This window comes from Platalea leucorodia, assembly GCF_965183815.1.
Source record: "Platalea leucorodia genome assembly, chromosome: 22".
In the NCBI taxonomy this organism is placed as follows: Eukaryota; Metazoa; Chordata; class Aves; order Pelecaniformes; family Threskiornithidae; genus Platalea; species Platalea leucorodia.
The window spans coordinates 1,675,813-1,691,087 of NC_138844.1; the positions used below are offsets into that span (position 1 = coordinate 1,675,813).

The window sequence follows — 15,275 nt, forward strand, 5'->3', positions numbered from 1 at the left end:
TTAGCAGGGGAGGCAACTCCTGCCACAGTAGCGGCTGCCGAAGCCCGAGAGGCCAAAGCCGCCAGAGGAGATGGGCACTCCCTGAGAGCTGAGGATGCTGCCAACGGCAGCGGAGGTGGAGGATCCCACGGCGGTGCTCTGCGGGAAGGAGCTGAGGATGGGTCCGGGCAGGGTCACCACCACGGGGGAGGGCTGGATGACGACGGTGGAGTCCTGGCACTGCCTGACACAGGGCTCATTGCAGCTGTTGGCCAGCGGGGTGGGGCCGCAGGGCTGGCAGGGCAGGCACGGGTTGTAGCAGGACATGTCTTGGGGCTGGAGGTGCACCTGGAAGAGAGGGCAGGGGGAAGCAGGGCAGGGGCGATGGGTGAGGAGCAGCCTGTCACCCCACCGCGAGGGAGAAAAACCATGAGCTGGAGACAAGAGCTAGAGGCATTTTAGGGAGCCTCACGGGCTTCACCTTCCCCTCAGCCCAAAACAGCCCTGCCAAGAGCATTCAAGCTCATCGAGGTCCCCGTCTAGCCCATCGCCCACTTCAGCCAAGCATCAGCCTCTCTCCATGCCACACCTTCTCTTCCCTTCCCTCTCCCATCATAGGTAGCCCCACGACCCAGTGTAGGACAAACGGCAGGTACACACTGAGAAAACCCAAAGGAAAATGCAGAGGAGGAAGAGAAAGGGCTTCAGACTCACCTTCTTCCCAAGGAGATGGAGGTGAGAAGAGTGGATGAGAGAGTGAGGAGAAGGGCCCGCTTTTATACTGCTCCTGCACCACCCCAGGCCCACAGTCACTGCACGCGGGCACTAATTTTCCAACAGACTCACCTCCCAAGCAAAATAGCCTACCTAATGCCACAGGTTGTGGTTTGGTTTCCATCGGTGCTGCCATTTCATTTCCTCATTGCTGACATGCTTGGTGTGCCATGCAGGCTCCTTTCATGTGCTGGGATGAGAGGCCCAAGGATACCCCGGGCAGGGTCATGTCTAACTGCTGGACAGGTCCACCTGGCATTGAATCAGGCAAAGCATGTGGAGGGCAACAAGAAGGTCTTCTTCCACGTAGGTCAGCAGCAAAAGCAAGCCTTGGTCAAAGGCAGCCCCAACCCTGAAGGGGGCAGCTTCCCTGGGGACAGGGCTTACAGCAAAGGTGGAGGTAACTCCAAGGTTTCCTTGCCTTGGTCTTGCTCTGGCAGGGTTTGCCGTCAAGAGATCGCTCTCCTGACATTCCTAGGAATATCTGGACCAGGAAAGACCTGCAGCAGTGGAGGATCGGGTCTGGGAGCATTTAAACCGATTGGACTGCCATGACTGCAAGCGACCTGCTGGGAGGCACCCGAGGGAGTCGGTTGGTGTCACTACAAGGTCGCTCTCAAGTCCCTTTGAAAGTCACAGCAGTCAGGGAATGCATCTGAGGACTGGAGGGAAGCCAGTGAGACTCTTACCAATGGGTAAAAGAGCTGACGGGAGGGAGTCAAGAACGTAGAGCCAGACTCTTCCGAGTCCTATCCAGTGAAGGAACAAGAGGTAACGGGCACATATTGAAATAGGGGAAATTCCAGGAAAACAGAAGAAACCACATTGTTAGTGTGAGCATGGTCAAGCACCGGCTGGGGGTGCCCGGATAAATTGTGGCTTCTCCATCCTTGTAGATATTCAGAGCTTGACAGGACTTGGCCCTAAGAACCTTCCAAAGGCTGACCGTGCTTTGAGCAGGGGCGGTTGGACTAGACGATCTCCAGAGGTCCCTTCCAACCTCAAGGATCCTGTGATTCTGTCATGGGCAAAAGAGAGGTGATGCACAGCTGCCACTGACAAGGATAAATTGCTTAGGAACATTGGAATCAAGGGCAGCCTTGGCTGTCACACCTGAGAAGCAGCGGAGTTCACGATGTGAACACAGGAAGGAAAGCCAGTAGCAGAGTGCTGTCCCTGGCTTTCAGGCATGCCAAATTGGGCCTAGTCAGGCAGCTGGTAGGTAGAATGCCATGGAGGCAGCTGTGAAGGGCAAAGGAGCTCAGAAAAGCTGGCAGCGCCTTAGGCACCTCATGGTCCAAGAGCAAGAAGGGTCCAGCCCGATACTCAGGAAAACAAATTCAATGTCTCAGCAGATCACCTTTGCCTAAGGTGGGACTCAAGGTGGGGAAGCAATGTCAAAAGGCAGCATCCTGGAGGTGGAAGGAGGAACGAGCTGCAAAGGAGGAATTTGGAAATAATTCCTAGGCATGTTGGGATGCTGTTAGGAAAGCCAACTCAGCCTGCATTGAGTCTTGCAAGGGGCATGAAGAGCAACAGGCAACAACCATCAAGAGCAACACAGAATCATAGAATCCTAGAATCGTTTAGGTTGAAAAAGACCTTTAAGATCATCGAGTCCAACCGTTAACCTAGCACTGCCAAGTCCACCACTAAACCATGTCCCTTAGCACTATATCTACCCATCTTTGAAATACCTCCAGGGATGAGGACTCAACCACTGCCCTGGGCAGCCTGTGCCAGTGCCTGACTACCCTTTCAGTGAAGAACTTTTTCCTAACATCCAACCTAAACCTGCCCTGGCGCAACTTGAGGCCATTTCCTCTCGTCCTATAGCTTGTTACTGGGGAGAAGAGACCGACCCCCCACCTCGCTGCAACCTCCTTTCAGGCAGTTGTAGAGAGCGATAACATCTCCCCTCAGCCTCCTTTTCTCCAGGCTAAACAACCCCAGCTCCCTCAGCTGCTCCTCCTAAGACTTGTGCTCTACACCCTTCACCAGCTTCGTTGCCCTTCTCTGGCCACGCTCCAGCACCTCAATGTCCTTCCTGTAGTGAGGGCCCAACACTGAACACAGTACTCGAGGTGCAGCCTCACCAGTGCCAAGTACAAGGGGATGATCACGTCCCCAGTCCTGCTGGCCACACTATTTCTGACGCAAGCCAGGATGCCCTTGGCCTTCTGGGCCACCTGGGCACACTGCCGGCTCATATTCAGCCGGCTGTCGACCAACACCCCCAGCTCCTTTTCCGCCAGGCAGCTCTCCAGACATTCTTCCCCAAGCCTGTAGCGTTGCATGGGCTTGTTGTGACCCAAGTGCAGGACCCAGCACTTTGCCTTGTTGAACCTCATACAGCTGGCCTCGGCCCATCGATCCAGCCTGGCCAGGTCCCTCTGTCGAGACTTTCTACCCTCCAGCAGATCAACACGCCCGCCCAACTTGGTGTCATCTGCAAACTGACTGAGGGTGCACTCAATCGCCTCCTCCAGATCCTTGATAAAGACAGTAAACAGAACTGGCCCCATACTGAGCCCTGGGGAGCAGCACTTGTGACTGGCCGCCAACTGGATTTGGCTCCATTCACCACAAGTTTTTGGGCCTGGCCATCCAGACAGTTTTTCACTGGATACGAAGAGTATCCAAGCCATGAATACCCAGTTTCTCCAGGACAATGCCACAGGAAACAGTGTCAAAGACCTTACTAAAGTCCAGATAGACATCCACAGCCTTTCCCTCATCCACTAAGCGGGTCACCTCATCATTGAAGGAGGTCAGGTCAGTCAAGCAGGACCTGCCTTTCATAAACCCATGCTGACTGGGCCTGATCCCCAGTTGTCCTGTACGTGCCGCGTGAAGGCACTCAGGATGATCTGCTCCAGAGCCTTCCCCAGCACTGCTCCAGTGCTCCCCCACCCTCTGGGTGAAGAACCTTTTCCTAATATCCAACCTAAACTGGGACCTCCCTGGTTAGCCAGGACTGCTGATAGACGATGGAAAGTGGCCTGGTGAGCACCTCCGCCAGCTCCCTCAGTACGTCTGGCTGGATCCCATCCGGCCCCATAGACTTGTCCGTGTCTAAGTGGTGTTAGCAGGTCACTAACCATTTCCCTGGGGATTACGGGGGCTTCATTCTGCTCCCTGTCCCTATCTTCTAGCTCAGGGGGCTGGGTACCCCGAGCACAACTGGTCTGACTATTAAAGACTGAGGCAAAGAAGGCATTAAGTACCTCAGTCTTTTCCTTCTCCTCTGTCACTAGGCTTCCCCCCGCATCCAATAAAGGATGGAGATTCTCCTTAGCTCTCCTTTTGCTGCTAATGCATTTGGAGAAACAATTTTTCTTGTCTTTTCCAGCAGTAGCCAGTTGGCAGCAGCCAAAGATTGACAGAGGAACCTGTGGGCCCGCTGCTGACGTGGGTAGCTGATTTCCTGAAGAGTGGACAGAGAGCAGGTTGGGGGGAGTCAATGCCTTCTCGCTCTCAGTATTCACCTACAAGGGCTCCCAGGCCGCTGTGCCCTCTGAAAGAGTTGAAGGAAGGAGGGGGAGGCCTCCCAGCAGTGGGCGGGCTTCAAATCAAGGACTGCCTGAGTCAAGTCAACCCGTACAAGCCAGCTGATGCACTGCAAGGCAGGGCTGCTGTAAAGGGCGACTTAGATGTGCTGGAGGACTGGGCCAAAGGAGTCTCAAAGACCTCACCTTCCTAGCCAAAGAGACCAGGCTGTGGTGAGGAGCTCTCTTGAATACTCCGTGGAGGGAAAGAAAGAGTTGCAAAAAACACCTCCCCACTGTCTGGGAATCATCCCCAGGTCTCAGGCGATACATCTTCTCCTGGCAGTAGTGCTTCAGCATGCCTTCTTTCCCATGCCCCAAAGGCCTCCTCAGCCAGGAGCACAACCCAGCACCATTGGAGAGGCAAGGAAACTTGCCCCAACTCCCTGAGCAGCGAGGGCTGGCGGGACCCTGCAGTGCCACGTGCCTGAGGATGCTCAGGCAGGGGATGTGCTCACAAGGGCCCTGGCTACAAAACCAGCTCTCAGACTACATCAAGGAGGCAATGCACTTCCCTGCCCTGCAGACATGGAGGCAGCTGGGACACGGCCCAGGAGGGCAAGGCAATGCCTTCAGTAGGCAAGCTTCCTGGGACAGACTCTCCCTCCCCATGGCGAGTCACACTCTAATTTCGGAATGGCCATGTGTCAGCCTTTTGGCGTGAGGCCAAGCCAGGAGTGCGTGTTGTCTGCAGGCCCGTGTCCCACGCACAGCTGAATTCCCCTCCGGCCAGGGCTGTTCCCTCCCTGCCTCAGGAAAATGAGCTCTGAGCACTGGGCTGTAGTCGAGTACACAGCTCCAGGCCAGGCCATTATGTATCATGCAGGTCAGGGTCCAAAGCGTGTGAACAAAGCACATGGTGGGGTGAGGAGAGTGGGAGGAACAAGGCGCTGTCCCGACCCCCAGCACACCCCTCTGGTAGTGAGAGGGGAGGAACCCAACCCCACAGGGCTTGCTGAGGAACCAGGGTTTTGGGGAGGGCAATGGTCTCCTTCCACAAGCCTGCTGATTGCACTGCTTGGGGACCCCCAGAGACTGCCACGAGAGGGGACGCCTTTGCCAAAGAAACCAGCAAAAGTCTTCCCAGAAGGAGAAGCTTTCCTTGGGCGCAGGCGTTTGAAACCAGTAGCGCAGCCCACCTGCCTTTCAGGACGCTGCCAGGCAGTGCTCAGGGACTGCTGGAGCAAGCAAGGAGGCAGGCAGGGAGGGGGAAGGATGCAGCATGTCCTCATTCGCAGAAGCCTCTGGGCACCCAGGAGAGCACTGCATTGGTGGGAAGACATGCCCACCTTCCTGCACAGGCGTTGGAAAACAACCTCACCAGATTTCTCCAGACCCATGTCTTCCATCTGCACAGACACCTCCAGCACTTGCGGGCACATCTTCTGCCTGTACACCCATGATGCTGCTCAGGAAATCCTTGGGCCTCTCATCCCAATACTTCAAAAGAGCGTCCCTGGCCTACTGGTCATGGCAGAAATGAGGAAATGAAATGACGGTGTTGATGGAAACCAAAACACAACCTGTGCCATTAGGTAGCATATTTTGCTTGGGAGGTGAGTCTGTTGGAAAATTAGTGCCCGCGTGCAGTGACTGTGGGCCTGGGGCGGTGCAGGAGCAGTATAAAAGCGGGCCCTTCGCCTCACTCTCTCATCCACTCTTCTTGCCTCCACCTCCCTGGGAAGAAGGTGAGTTTGGAGCCCTTTCTCTTCTTCCTCCTCCTCAGCCTGCTCCTCCTTCTGCTGGGTCCTGAGGCTGCTTGCCATGGGAGAGGGAAGGGAGCAGAAGGTGGGACATGCAGAGAGGCTGATGCTTGGCTGAGGTATCTCCTGAGCTATGCGCTAGGTGAAGACCTCCCTGGGCTTAGTCACTTTTGGTGAAGCTCTTTTGCGCTGACGGAAAGGGGCGGCCTTGGGCTGGGGGGATAGGCTGCTCTTCAACCACCCCTCCTCCTCTCATTCCCCCTGCCCTCTCTCTCCCAGGCGCACCTCCAGCCCCAAGACATGTCCTGCTACAACCCGTGCCTGCCCTGCCAGCCCTGCGGCCCCACCCCGCTGGCCAACAGCTGCAATGAGCCCTGTGTCAGGCAGTGCCAGGACTCCACCGTCGTCATCCAGCCCTCCCCCGTGGTGGTGACCCTGCCCGGACCCATCCTCAGCTCCTTCCCGCAGAGCACCGCCGTGGGATCCTCCACCTCCGCTGCCGTTGGCAGCATCCTCAGCTCTCAGGGAGTGCCCATCTCCTCCGGGGGCTTTGGCCTCTCGGGCTTCGGCAGCCGCTACTGTGGCAGCCGGTGCCTCCCCTGCTAAAGCTGCTGCCTGCACTGAGGCCTCCACTCGGATCGACCTCGTTTCCCCCTTTTCACTCATTAAACTGCTGCTGCATCCCAGCCTGCGCTTCTCTCTCATCCTTTCCCCTAAAGATGCTCTCCCATGATGCCCACGCAGAGACATGTTCCTCAGGGCTGGTTCTGGGAGGGGCGTGTTGGGGATGATTTTGCACTGATTGTCAACCCAGGCTTGCAGTCAGCATGTTTAGTTGCGCACCGGGTGATCCTCTAGTTTCTAAAATTGTCTGCCTTTCTGCATCGCGGTGGAATTACCCGACATCGTTCAGTCACTACCATCCACTGTGTTGTGCACACCTCTTCTTTTTCCTTGGAAAGCTCAACACTGTGATGCGAGTAGTCAGCAGGGAATGTGGTATTGACAAGACATAGGCACTAGCTTCCCAGGAGAGGCCAGGACAACCCATCCTCACCATAGCATTCTCAAAGGAACAGAGGAACACAGTGCAGTGGGCTGCCTTGACAGCCGACCATAGTAGAATACAATCAGAGAATGGTTGTGCTTGGAAGAGACCTTGAAAGATCATCTAGTCCAAGCCCCCTGCCATGGGCAGGGATATCTGGCACTACCTCACGTCCCTCAAAGTTCCGTTGAACCTCACTTTCAACACTGCCAGTGATGGGGCAGCCCATCATTCTCGGGGCAACCTTTTCCAGTGTCTCACCACCCTCATCGTAATCCATTTCTTCCTTACGTCCAAGCTGCATCTACCCGATTTCAGTTTAAAACCTTCTCCTGTCCCTACAGGCCTTGATAAAATGTCTCTCTCCAACTTCCTTATAAGTCCCCTTTATATATTGAAAGGCTGCAATAAGGTCTCCCCAGAGCCTTCTCTTCTCCAGGCTCAACAACCCCACCTCCCTCAGCCTTTCTTCATAGGACAGCTCTTACATCCCCCAGATCATTTTTGTAGGCCTTCTCTGGACCTCAACTGGCATGCTCATGCACAATTTTTCAACCACCAGTGTCTCCAAGTCCTTCTTTGCAGGGCTGCTCTCAGCCGTTTATCCTCCAGTCTGTATTGATATGGAGGATTGCCCCAACGCAGGTGCAGGACCTTGCACTTGGCCTTGTCCAAGTTCCTGAATTTCACATCGGACCATTCCTCAAGCCTGTCAAGATCCCTCTGGACAGCATCCCTTCCCTCAAGCGTACCAGTTGCACCCCTCACCCTGGTGTCATGCACAAACTTGATGAGGGTGCACTCAGTCGCACTATCCATGTCGTTGGTGAAGGCAGGAAACAGTCTTGGTCCCAGGACGGACCCCCGAAGGACACCAGTCGTCACTGGTTTCCACTTGGACCTGGAGACGTTGACTGTAACTCTTGGGATGCAGCCAAAGTGCTGTGCTTCAAATGTGTGCAGAAACAGTGCAGACAACACACCAAAGCTTTAGCTAGTTCTGCACAGTGCTTGCTCACCATCAAGGCCGTCTCTCTTTCTCACTCTGCACCCCCCACAGCAGAGGCTAGGGGTGGGCAAGCACCGGGGAGGGGACACCACCAGGACGGCTGACCTGAATTGACCACAAGGCTATTGCATGCCACATAACATCACGCTCAGCAATAAAATCTTGCGCAGTCTTTCCGAAGGAGCAGCTCTTGGGAGAATGCACGGGCATGAGTCTGCTGCTGCTAGGTGGTGGGTGATTGCCTTTGCACCACTTGGTTTTCTCCCTTCTTTCCCCTTCCCCTCTTAGACTGGCCTGATCTCAGCCCGAGGGTATTTCGCTTTCTTGCTCTTCCAACTCTCCCCCCGTCCGAATGGGACAACGGATTGAGAGAGCTGCTGCGGGGTGCTTAGTACTAGTCAGGGGCAGCACACCACACAGGCCCACGGGCAGCGCATGCCCTCCTTGCCCTGCTCCTTCCCTCTCTGTGCCCAGGCTTTCCTGGGAATGTTTCTGCAGAGAGGGGAGCAGGGAGAGACCCGCGCCAGGAAGAGAGGCAGCGGGTGTGGGCTGAGTGTCTCAAAGGGCTGTCCAAGAGCTCTCCAAAGCAGTGCGCAGACCAGCAGCAAAGGCTGCGGAGAGACTTGCCGCCGACAAAGGGGAGCAGCTGAACTGCTGCAGGACACAGCCGCGCGAGATGATACTTCTCCACCCAGAGCCCTGATCAGAAGCTGCCTTGGTAGTAACCAGCCCTGTCTCCCCACGAATCCTTCGGCCCCTGACAAGCAGGGCCACGAAAGGTGCTTTTGCGGCAACCCCATCAAAACAGGTGCGACTCCCAGCACTCTTCCCGCACACCAAGGACTGTCATCAACATCCTGGGCTATATGAGCAGGCGTGCAGACAGCAGAGCGATGGGAGTGGTGATCGCCCTCTGCTCAGCACTCACCTGACGCCATCTAGAACACTGTTTCGCGTTTTGGGCTCTAATGCAAGAAAGACCTTGACTGAATGGAGGGAGTTCAGCGGAGGGTGGGCTGGATGGTGAGGGGGCTGGAGCACTTGGTTGGGGAGGAGAGGCTGAGGGCACAGGGCTCGCTGAGCACGGAGAAGAGAAGGCTTTGGTGGGAGACCTAAAATCATCTCTGCAGTAGCTATGGTCATTCAACTGCCTCGGGTCACTCTGTCCAGCCCCAGAGAGGCACAGAAGTTCAGAAAGCAGATGGTCACACTGAGCATGGCTAAGCATATTCGAAGCAAGCCTGTGTTAACAATCACGGCAGAACCACCTCTAATGACCTCCTCCCAGACCCACCCCTGAGCAACATCTCTCTTCCTGGGCACCTTGGCAAAGTGTCTGCAGGGGAAAGGACGAGGCAAAGGCATGGGCTGGCATGCAGCAGAACTTTAATGAGGCAAGAGGGAAATGAGGTCAAGACGGGTGCAGGTCCCCGTGCAGGGAGCACCAGGGGCATATATGAATCGGCGCCCCATGGCTGTGGCAGAGGTCCCGCCAGGTCTCCATCTGCCTGCCCCAGAGACAGAGCAGGGCCAGCAGTTCTGCCCTAGGCTGGCTTTGTGGGGCTCACAGCCCACGGGAGTGCAACAGAACAAGGACACAGGAGGGAAAGGAGAGAGTGGAAGGGGGAAAGGCAGGCATGGGCCATGCTTTCGGATAGCCCAGGCTGGCCCCGTCCTTTTGCAAGGGGTGCTGGCGTTGCTCAGTTCCTCAGGAAACAAGTCGATGCTCTGTCCCCAGTCCGGTACCATCTTGTGGGTCCCTGGGGGCCTTCCCCAGGGCCATCGCCAGCAGCTTTAGCAGGGGAGGCAACTCCTGCCACAGTAGCGGCTGCCAAAGCCCGAGAGGCCAAAGCCCCCGGAGGAGATGGGCACTCCCTGAGAGCTGAGGATGCTGCCAACGGCAGCGGAGGTGGAGGATCCCACGGCGGTGCTCTGCGGGAAGGAGCTGAGGATGGGTCCGGGCAGGGTCACCACCACGGGGGAGGGCTGGATGACGACGGTGGAGTCCTGGCACTGCCTGACACAGGGCTCATTGCAGCTGTTGGCCAGCGGGGTGGGGCCGCAGGGCTGGCAGGGCAGGCACGGGTTGTAGCAGGACATGTCTTGGGGCTGGAGGTGCACCTGGAAGAGAGGGCAGGGGGAAGCAGGGCAGGGGCGATGGGTGAGGAGCAGCCTGTCACCCCACCGCGAGGGAGAAAAACCATGAGCTGGAGACAAGAGCTAGAGGCATTTTAGGGAGGCTCACGGGCTTCACCTTCCCCTCAGCCCAAAACAGCCCTGCCAAGAGCATTCAAGCTCATCGAGGTCCCCGTCTAGCCCATCGCCCACTTCAGCCAAGCATCAGCCTCTCTCCATGCCACACCTTCTCTTCCCTTCCCTCTCCCATCATAGGTAGCCCCACGACCCAGTGTAGGACAAACGGCAGGTACACACTGAGAAAACCCAAAGGAAAACGCAGAGGAGGAAGAGAAAGGGCTTCAGACTCACCTTCTTCCCAAGGAGATGGAGGTGAGAAGAGTGGATGAGAGAGTGAGGAGAAGGGCCCGCTTTTATACTGCTCCTGCACCACCCCAGGCCCACAGTCACTGCACGCGGGCACTAATTTTCCAACAGACTCACCTCCCAAGCAAAATAGCCTACCTAATGCCACAGGTTGTGGTTTGGTTTCCATCGGTGCTGCCATTTCATTTCCTCATTGCTGACATGCTTGGTGTGCCATGCAGGCTCCTTTCATGTGCTGGGATGAGAGGCCCAAGGATACCCCGGGCAGGGTCATGTCTAACTGCTGGACAGGTCCACCTGGCATTGAATCAGGCAAAGCATGTGGAGGGCAACAAGAAGGTCTTCTTCCACGTAGGTCAGCAGCAAAAGCAAGCCTTGGTCAAAGGCAGCCCCAACCCTGAAGGGGGCAGCTTCCCTGGGGACAGGGCTTACAGCAAAGGTGGAGGTAACTCCAAGGTTTCCTTGCCTTGGTCTTGCTCTGGCAGGGTTTGCCGTCAAGAGATCGCTCTCCTGACATTCCTAGGAATATCTGGACCAGGAAAGACCTGCAGCAGTGGAGGATCGGGTCTGGGAGCATTTAAACCGATTGGACTGCCATGACTGCAAGCGACCTGCTGGGAGGCACCCGAGGGAGTCGGTTGGTGTCACTACAAGGTCGCTCTCAAGTCCCTTTGAAAGTCACAGCAGTCAGGGAATGCATCTGAGGACTGGAGGGAAGCCAGTGAGACTCTTACCAATGGGTAAAAGAGCTGACGGGAGGGAGTCAAGAACGTAGAGCCAGACTCTTCCGAGTCCTATCCAGTGAAGGAACAAGAGGTAACGGGCACATATTGAAATAGGGGAAATTCCAGGAAAACAGAAGAAACCACATTGTTAGTGTGAGCATGGTCAAGCACCGGCTGGGGGTGCCCGGATAAATTGTGGCTTCTCCATCCTTGTAGATATTCAGAGCTTGACAGGACTTGGCCCTAAGAACCTTCCAAAGGCTGACCGTGCTTTGAGCAGGGGCGGTTGGACTAGACGATCTCCAGAGGTCCCTTCCAACCTCAAGGATCCTGTGATTCTGTCATGGGCAAAAGAGAGGTGATGCACAGCTGCCACTGACAAGGATAAATTGCTTAGGAACATTGGAATCAAGGGCAGCCTTGGCTGTCACACCTGAGAAGCAGCGGAGTTCACGATGTGAACACAGGAAGGAAAGCCAGTAGCAGAGTGCTGTCCCTGGCTTTCAGGCATGCCAAATTGGGCCTAGTCAGGCAGCTGGTAGGTAGAATGCCATGGAGGCAGCTGTGAAGGGCAAAGGAGCTCAGAAAAGCTGGCAGCGCCTTAGGCACCTCATGGTCCAAGAGCAAGAAGGGTCCAGCCCGATACTCAGGAAAACAAATTCAATGTCTCAGCAGATCACCTTTGCCTAAGGTGGGACTCAAGGTGGGGAAGCAATGTCAAAAGGCAGCATCCTGGAGGTGGAAGGAGGAACGAGCTGCAAAGGAGGAATTTGGAAATAATTCCTAGGCATGTTGGGATGCTGTTAGGAAAGCCAACTCAGCCTGCATTGAGTCTTGCAAGGGGCATGAAGAGCAACAGGCAACAACCATCAAGAGCAACACAGAATCATAGAATCCTAGAATCGTTTAGGTTGAAAAAGACCTTTAAGATCATCGAGTCCAACCGTTAACCTAGCACTGCCAAGTCCACCACTAAACCATGTCCCTTAGCACTATATCTACCCATCTTTGAAATACCTCCAGGGATGAGGACTCAACCACTGCCCTGGGCAGCCTGTGCCAGTGCCTGACTACCCTTTCAGTGAAGAACTTTTTCCTAACGTCCAACCTAAACCTGCCCTGGCGCAACTTGAGGCCATTTCCTCTCGTCCTATAGCTTGTTACTGGGGAGAAGAGACCGACCCCCCACCTCGCTGCAACCTCCTTTCAGGCAGTTGTAGAGAGCGATAACATCTCCCCTCAGCCTCCTTTTCTCCAGGCTAAACAACCCCAGCTCCCTCAGCTGCTCCTCCTAAGACTTGTGCTCTACACCCTTCATCAGCTTCGTTGCCCTTCTCTGGCCACGCTCCAGCACCTCAATGTCCTTCCTGTAGTGAGGGCCCAACACTGAACACAGTACTCGAGGTGCAGCCTCACCAGTGCCAAGTACAAGGGGATGATCACGTCCCCAGTCCTGCTGGCCACACTATTTCTGACGCAAGCCAGGATGCCCTTGGCCTTCTGGGCCACCTGGGCACACTGCCGGCTCATATTCAGCCGGCTGTCGACCAACACCCCCAGCTCCTTTTCCGCCAGGCAGCTCTCCAGACATTCTTCCCCAAGCCTGTAGCGTTGCATGGGCTTGTTGTGACCCAAGTGCAGGACCCAGCACTTTGCCTTGTTGAACCTCATACAGCTGGCCTCGGCCCATCGATCCAGCCTGGCCAGGTCCCTCTGTCGAGACTTTCTACCCTCCAGCAGATCAACACGCCCGCCCAACTTGGTGTCATCTGCAAACTGACTGAGGGTGCACTCAATCGCCTCCTCCAGATCCTTGATAAAGACAGTAAACAGAACTGGCCCCATACTGAGCCCTGGGGAGCAGCACTTGTGACTGGCCGCCAACTGGATTTGGCTCCATTCACCACAAGTTTTTGGGCCTGGCCATCCAGACAGTTTTTCACTGGATACGAAGAGTATCCAAGCCATGAATACCCAGTTTCTCCAGGACAATGCCACAGGAAACAGTGTCAAAGACCTTACTAAAGTCCAGATAGACATCCACAGCCTTTCCCTCATCCACTAAGCGGGTCACCTCATCATTGAAGGAGGTCAGGTCAGTCAAGCAGGACCTGCCTTTCATAAACCCATGCTGACTGGGCCTGATCCCCAGTTGTCCTGTACGTGCCGCGTGAAGGCACTCAGGATGATCTGCTCCAGAGCCTTCCCCAGCACTGCTCCAGTGCTCCCCCACCCTCTGGGTGAAGAACCTTTTCCTAATATCCAACCTAAACTGGGACCTCCCTGGTTAGCCAGGACTGCTGATAGACGATGGAAAGTGGCCTGGTGAGCACCTCCGCCAGCTCCCTCAGTACGTCTGGCTGGATCCCATCCGGCCCCATAGACTTGTCCGTGTCTAAGTGGTGTTAGCAGGTCACTAACCATTTCCCTGGGGATTACGGGGGCTTCATTCTGCTCCCTGTCCCTATCTTCTAGCTCAGGGGGCTGGGTACCCCGAGCACAACTGGTCTGACTATTAAAGACTGAGGCAAAGAAGGCATTAAGTACCTCAGTCTTTTCCTTCTCCTCTGTCACTAGGTTTCCCCCCGCATCCAATAAAGGATGGAGATTCTCCTTAGCTCTCCTTTTGCTGCTAATGCATTTGGAGAAACAATTTTTGTTGTCTTTTCCAGCAGTAGCCAGTTGGCAGCAGCCAAAGATTGACAGAGGAACCTGTGGGCCCGCTGCTGACGTGGGTAGCTGATTTCCTGAAGAGTGGACAGAGAGCAGGTTGGGGGGAGTCAATGCCTTCTCGCTCTCAGTATTCACCTACAAGGGCTCCCAGGCCGCTGTGCCCTCTGAAAGAGTTGAAGGAAGGAGGGGGAGGCCTCCCAGCAGTGGGCGGGCTTCAAATCAAGGACTGCCTGAGTCAAGTCAACCCGTACAAGCCAGCTGATGCACTGCAAGGCAGGGCTGCTGTAAAGGGCGACTTAGATGTGCTGGAGGACTGGGCCAAAGGAGTCTCAAAGACCTCACCTTCCTAGCCAAAGAGACCAGGCTGTGGTGAGGAGCTCTCTTGAATACTCCGTGGAGGGAAAGAAAGAGTTGCAAAAAACACCTCCCCACTGTCTGGGAATCATCCCCAGGTCTCAGGCGATACATCTTCTCCTGGCAGTAGTGCTTCAGCATGCCTTCTTTCCCATGCCCCAAAGGCCTCCTCAGCCAGGAGCACAACCCAGCACCATTGGAGAGGCAAGGAAACTTGCCCCAACTCCCTGAGCAGCGAGGGCTGGCGGGACCCTGCAGTGCCACGTGCCTGAGGATGCTCAGGCAGGGGATGTGCTCACAAGGGCCCTGGCTACAAAACCAGCTCTCAGACTACATCAAGGAGGCAATGCACTTCCCTGCCCTGCAGACATGGAGGCAGCTGGGACACGGCCCAGGAGGGCAAGGCAATGCCTTCAGTAGGCAAGCTTCCTGGGACAGACTCTCCCTCCCCATGGCGAGTCACACTCTAATTTCGGAATGGCCATGTGTCAGCCTTTTGGCGTGAGGCCAAGCCAGGAGTGCGTGTTGTCTGCAGGCCCGTGTCCCACGCACAGCTGAATTCCCCTCCGGCCAGGGCTGTTCCCTCCCTGCCTCAGGAAAATGAGCTCTGAGCACTGGGCTGTAGTCGAGTACACAGCTCCAGGCCAGGCCATTATGTATCATGCAGGTCAGGGTCCAAAGCGTGTGAACAAAGCACATGGTGGGGTGAGGAGAGTGGGAGGAACAAGGCGCTGTCCCGACCCCCAGCACACCCCTCTGGTAGTGAGAGGGGAGGAACCCAACCCCACAGGGCTTGCTGAGGAACCAGGGTTTTGGGGAGGGCAATGGTCTCCTTCCACAAGCCTGCTGATTGCACTGCTTGGGGACCCCCAGAGACTGCCACGAGAGGGGACGCCTTTGCCAAAGAAACCAGCAAAAGTCTTCCCAGAAGGAGAAGCTTTCCTTGGGCGCAGGCGTTTG

At 55.8% G+C, this 15,275-nt stretch overlaps 1 protein-coding gene across 1 annotated transcript; it reads right to left on the minus strand.

Annotated features, from left to right (window-relative positions):
* Positions 1-9,855: 9,855 nt before the first annotated feature.
* LOC309599833 (feather keratin 1-like) lies at positions 9,856-10,161 on the minus strand (the record flags this gene model as incomplete). Its single annotated transcript, XM_082331672.1, has 1 exon — positions 9,856-10,161. The coding sequence occupies one exon, from the start codon at positions 10,159-10,161 to the stop codon at positions 9,856-9,858; it is 306 nt and encodes a 101-aa protein (XP_082187798.1).
* Between the last annotated feature and the right edge of the window lie 5,114 nt (positions 10,162-15,275).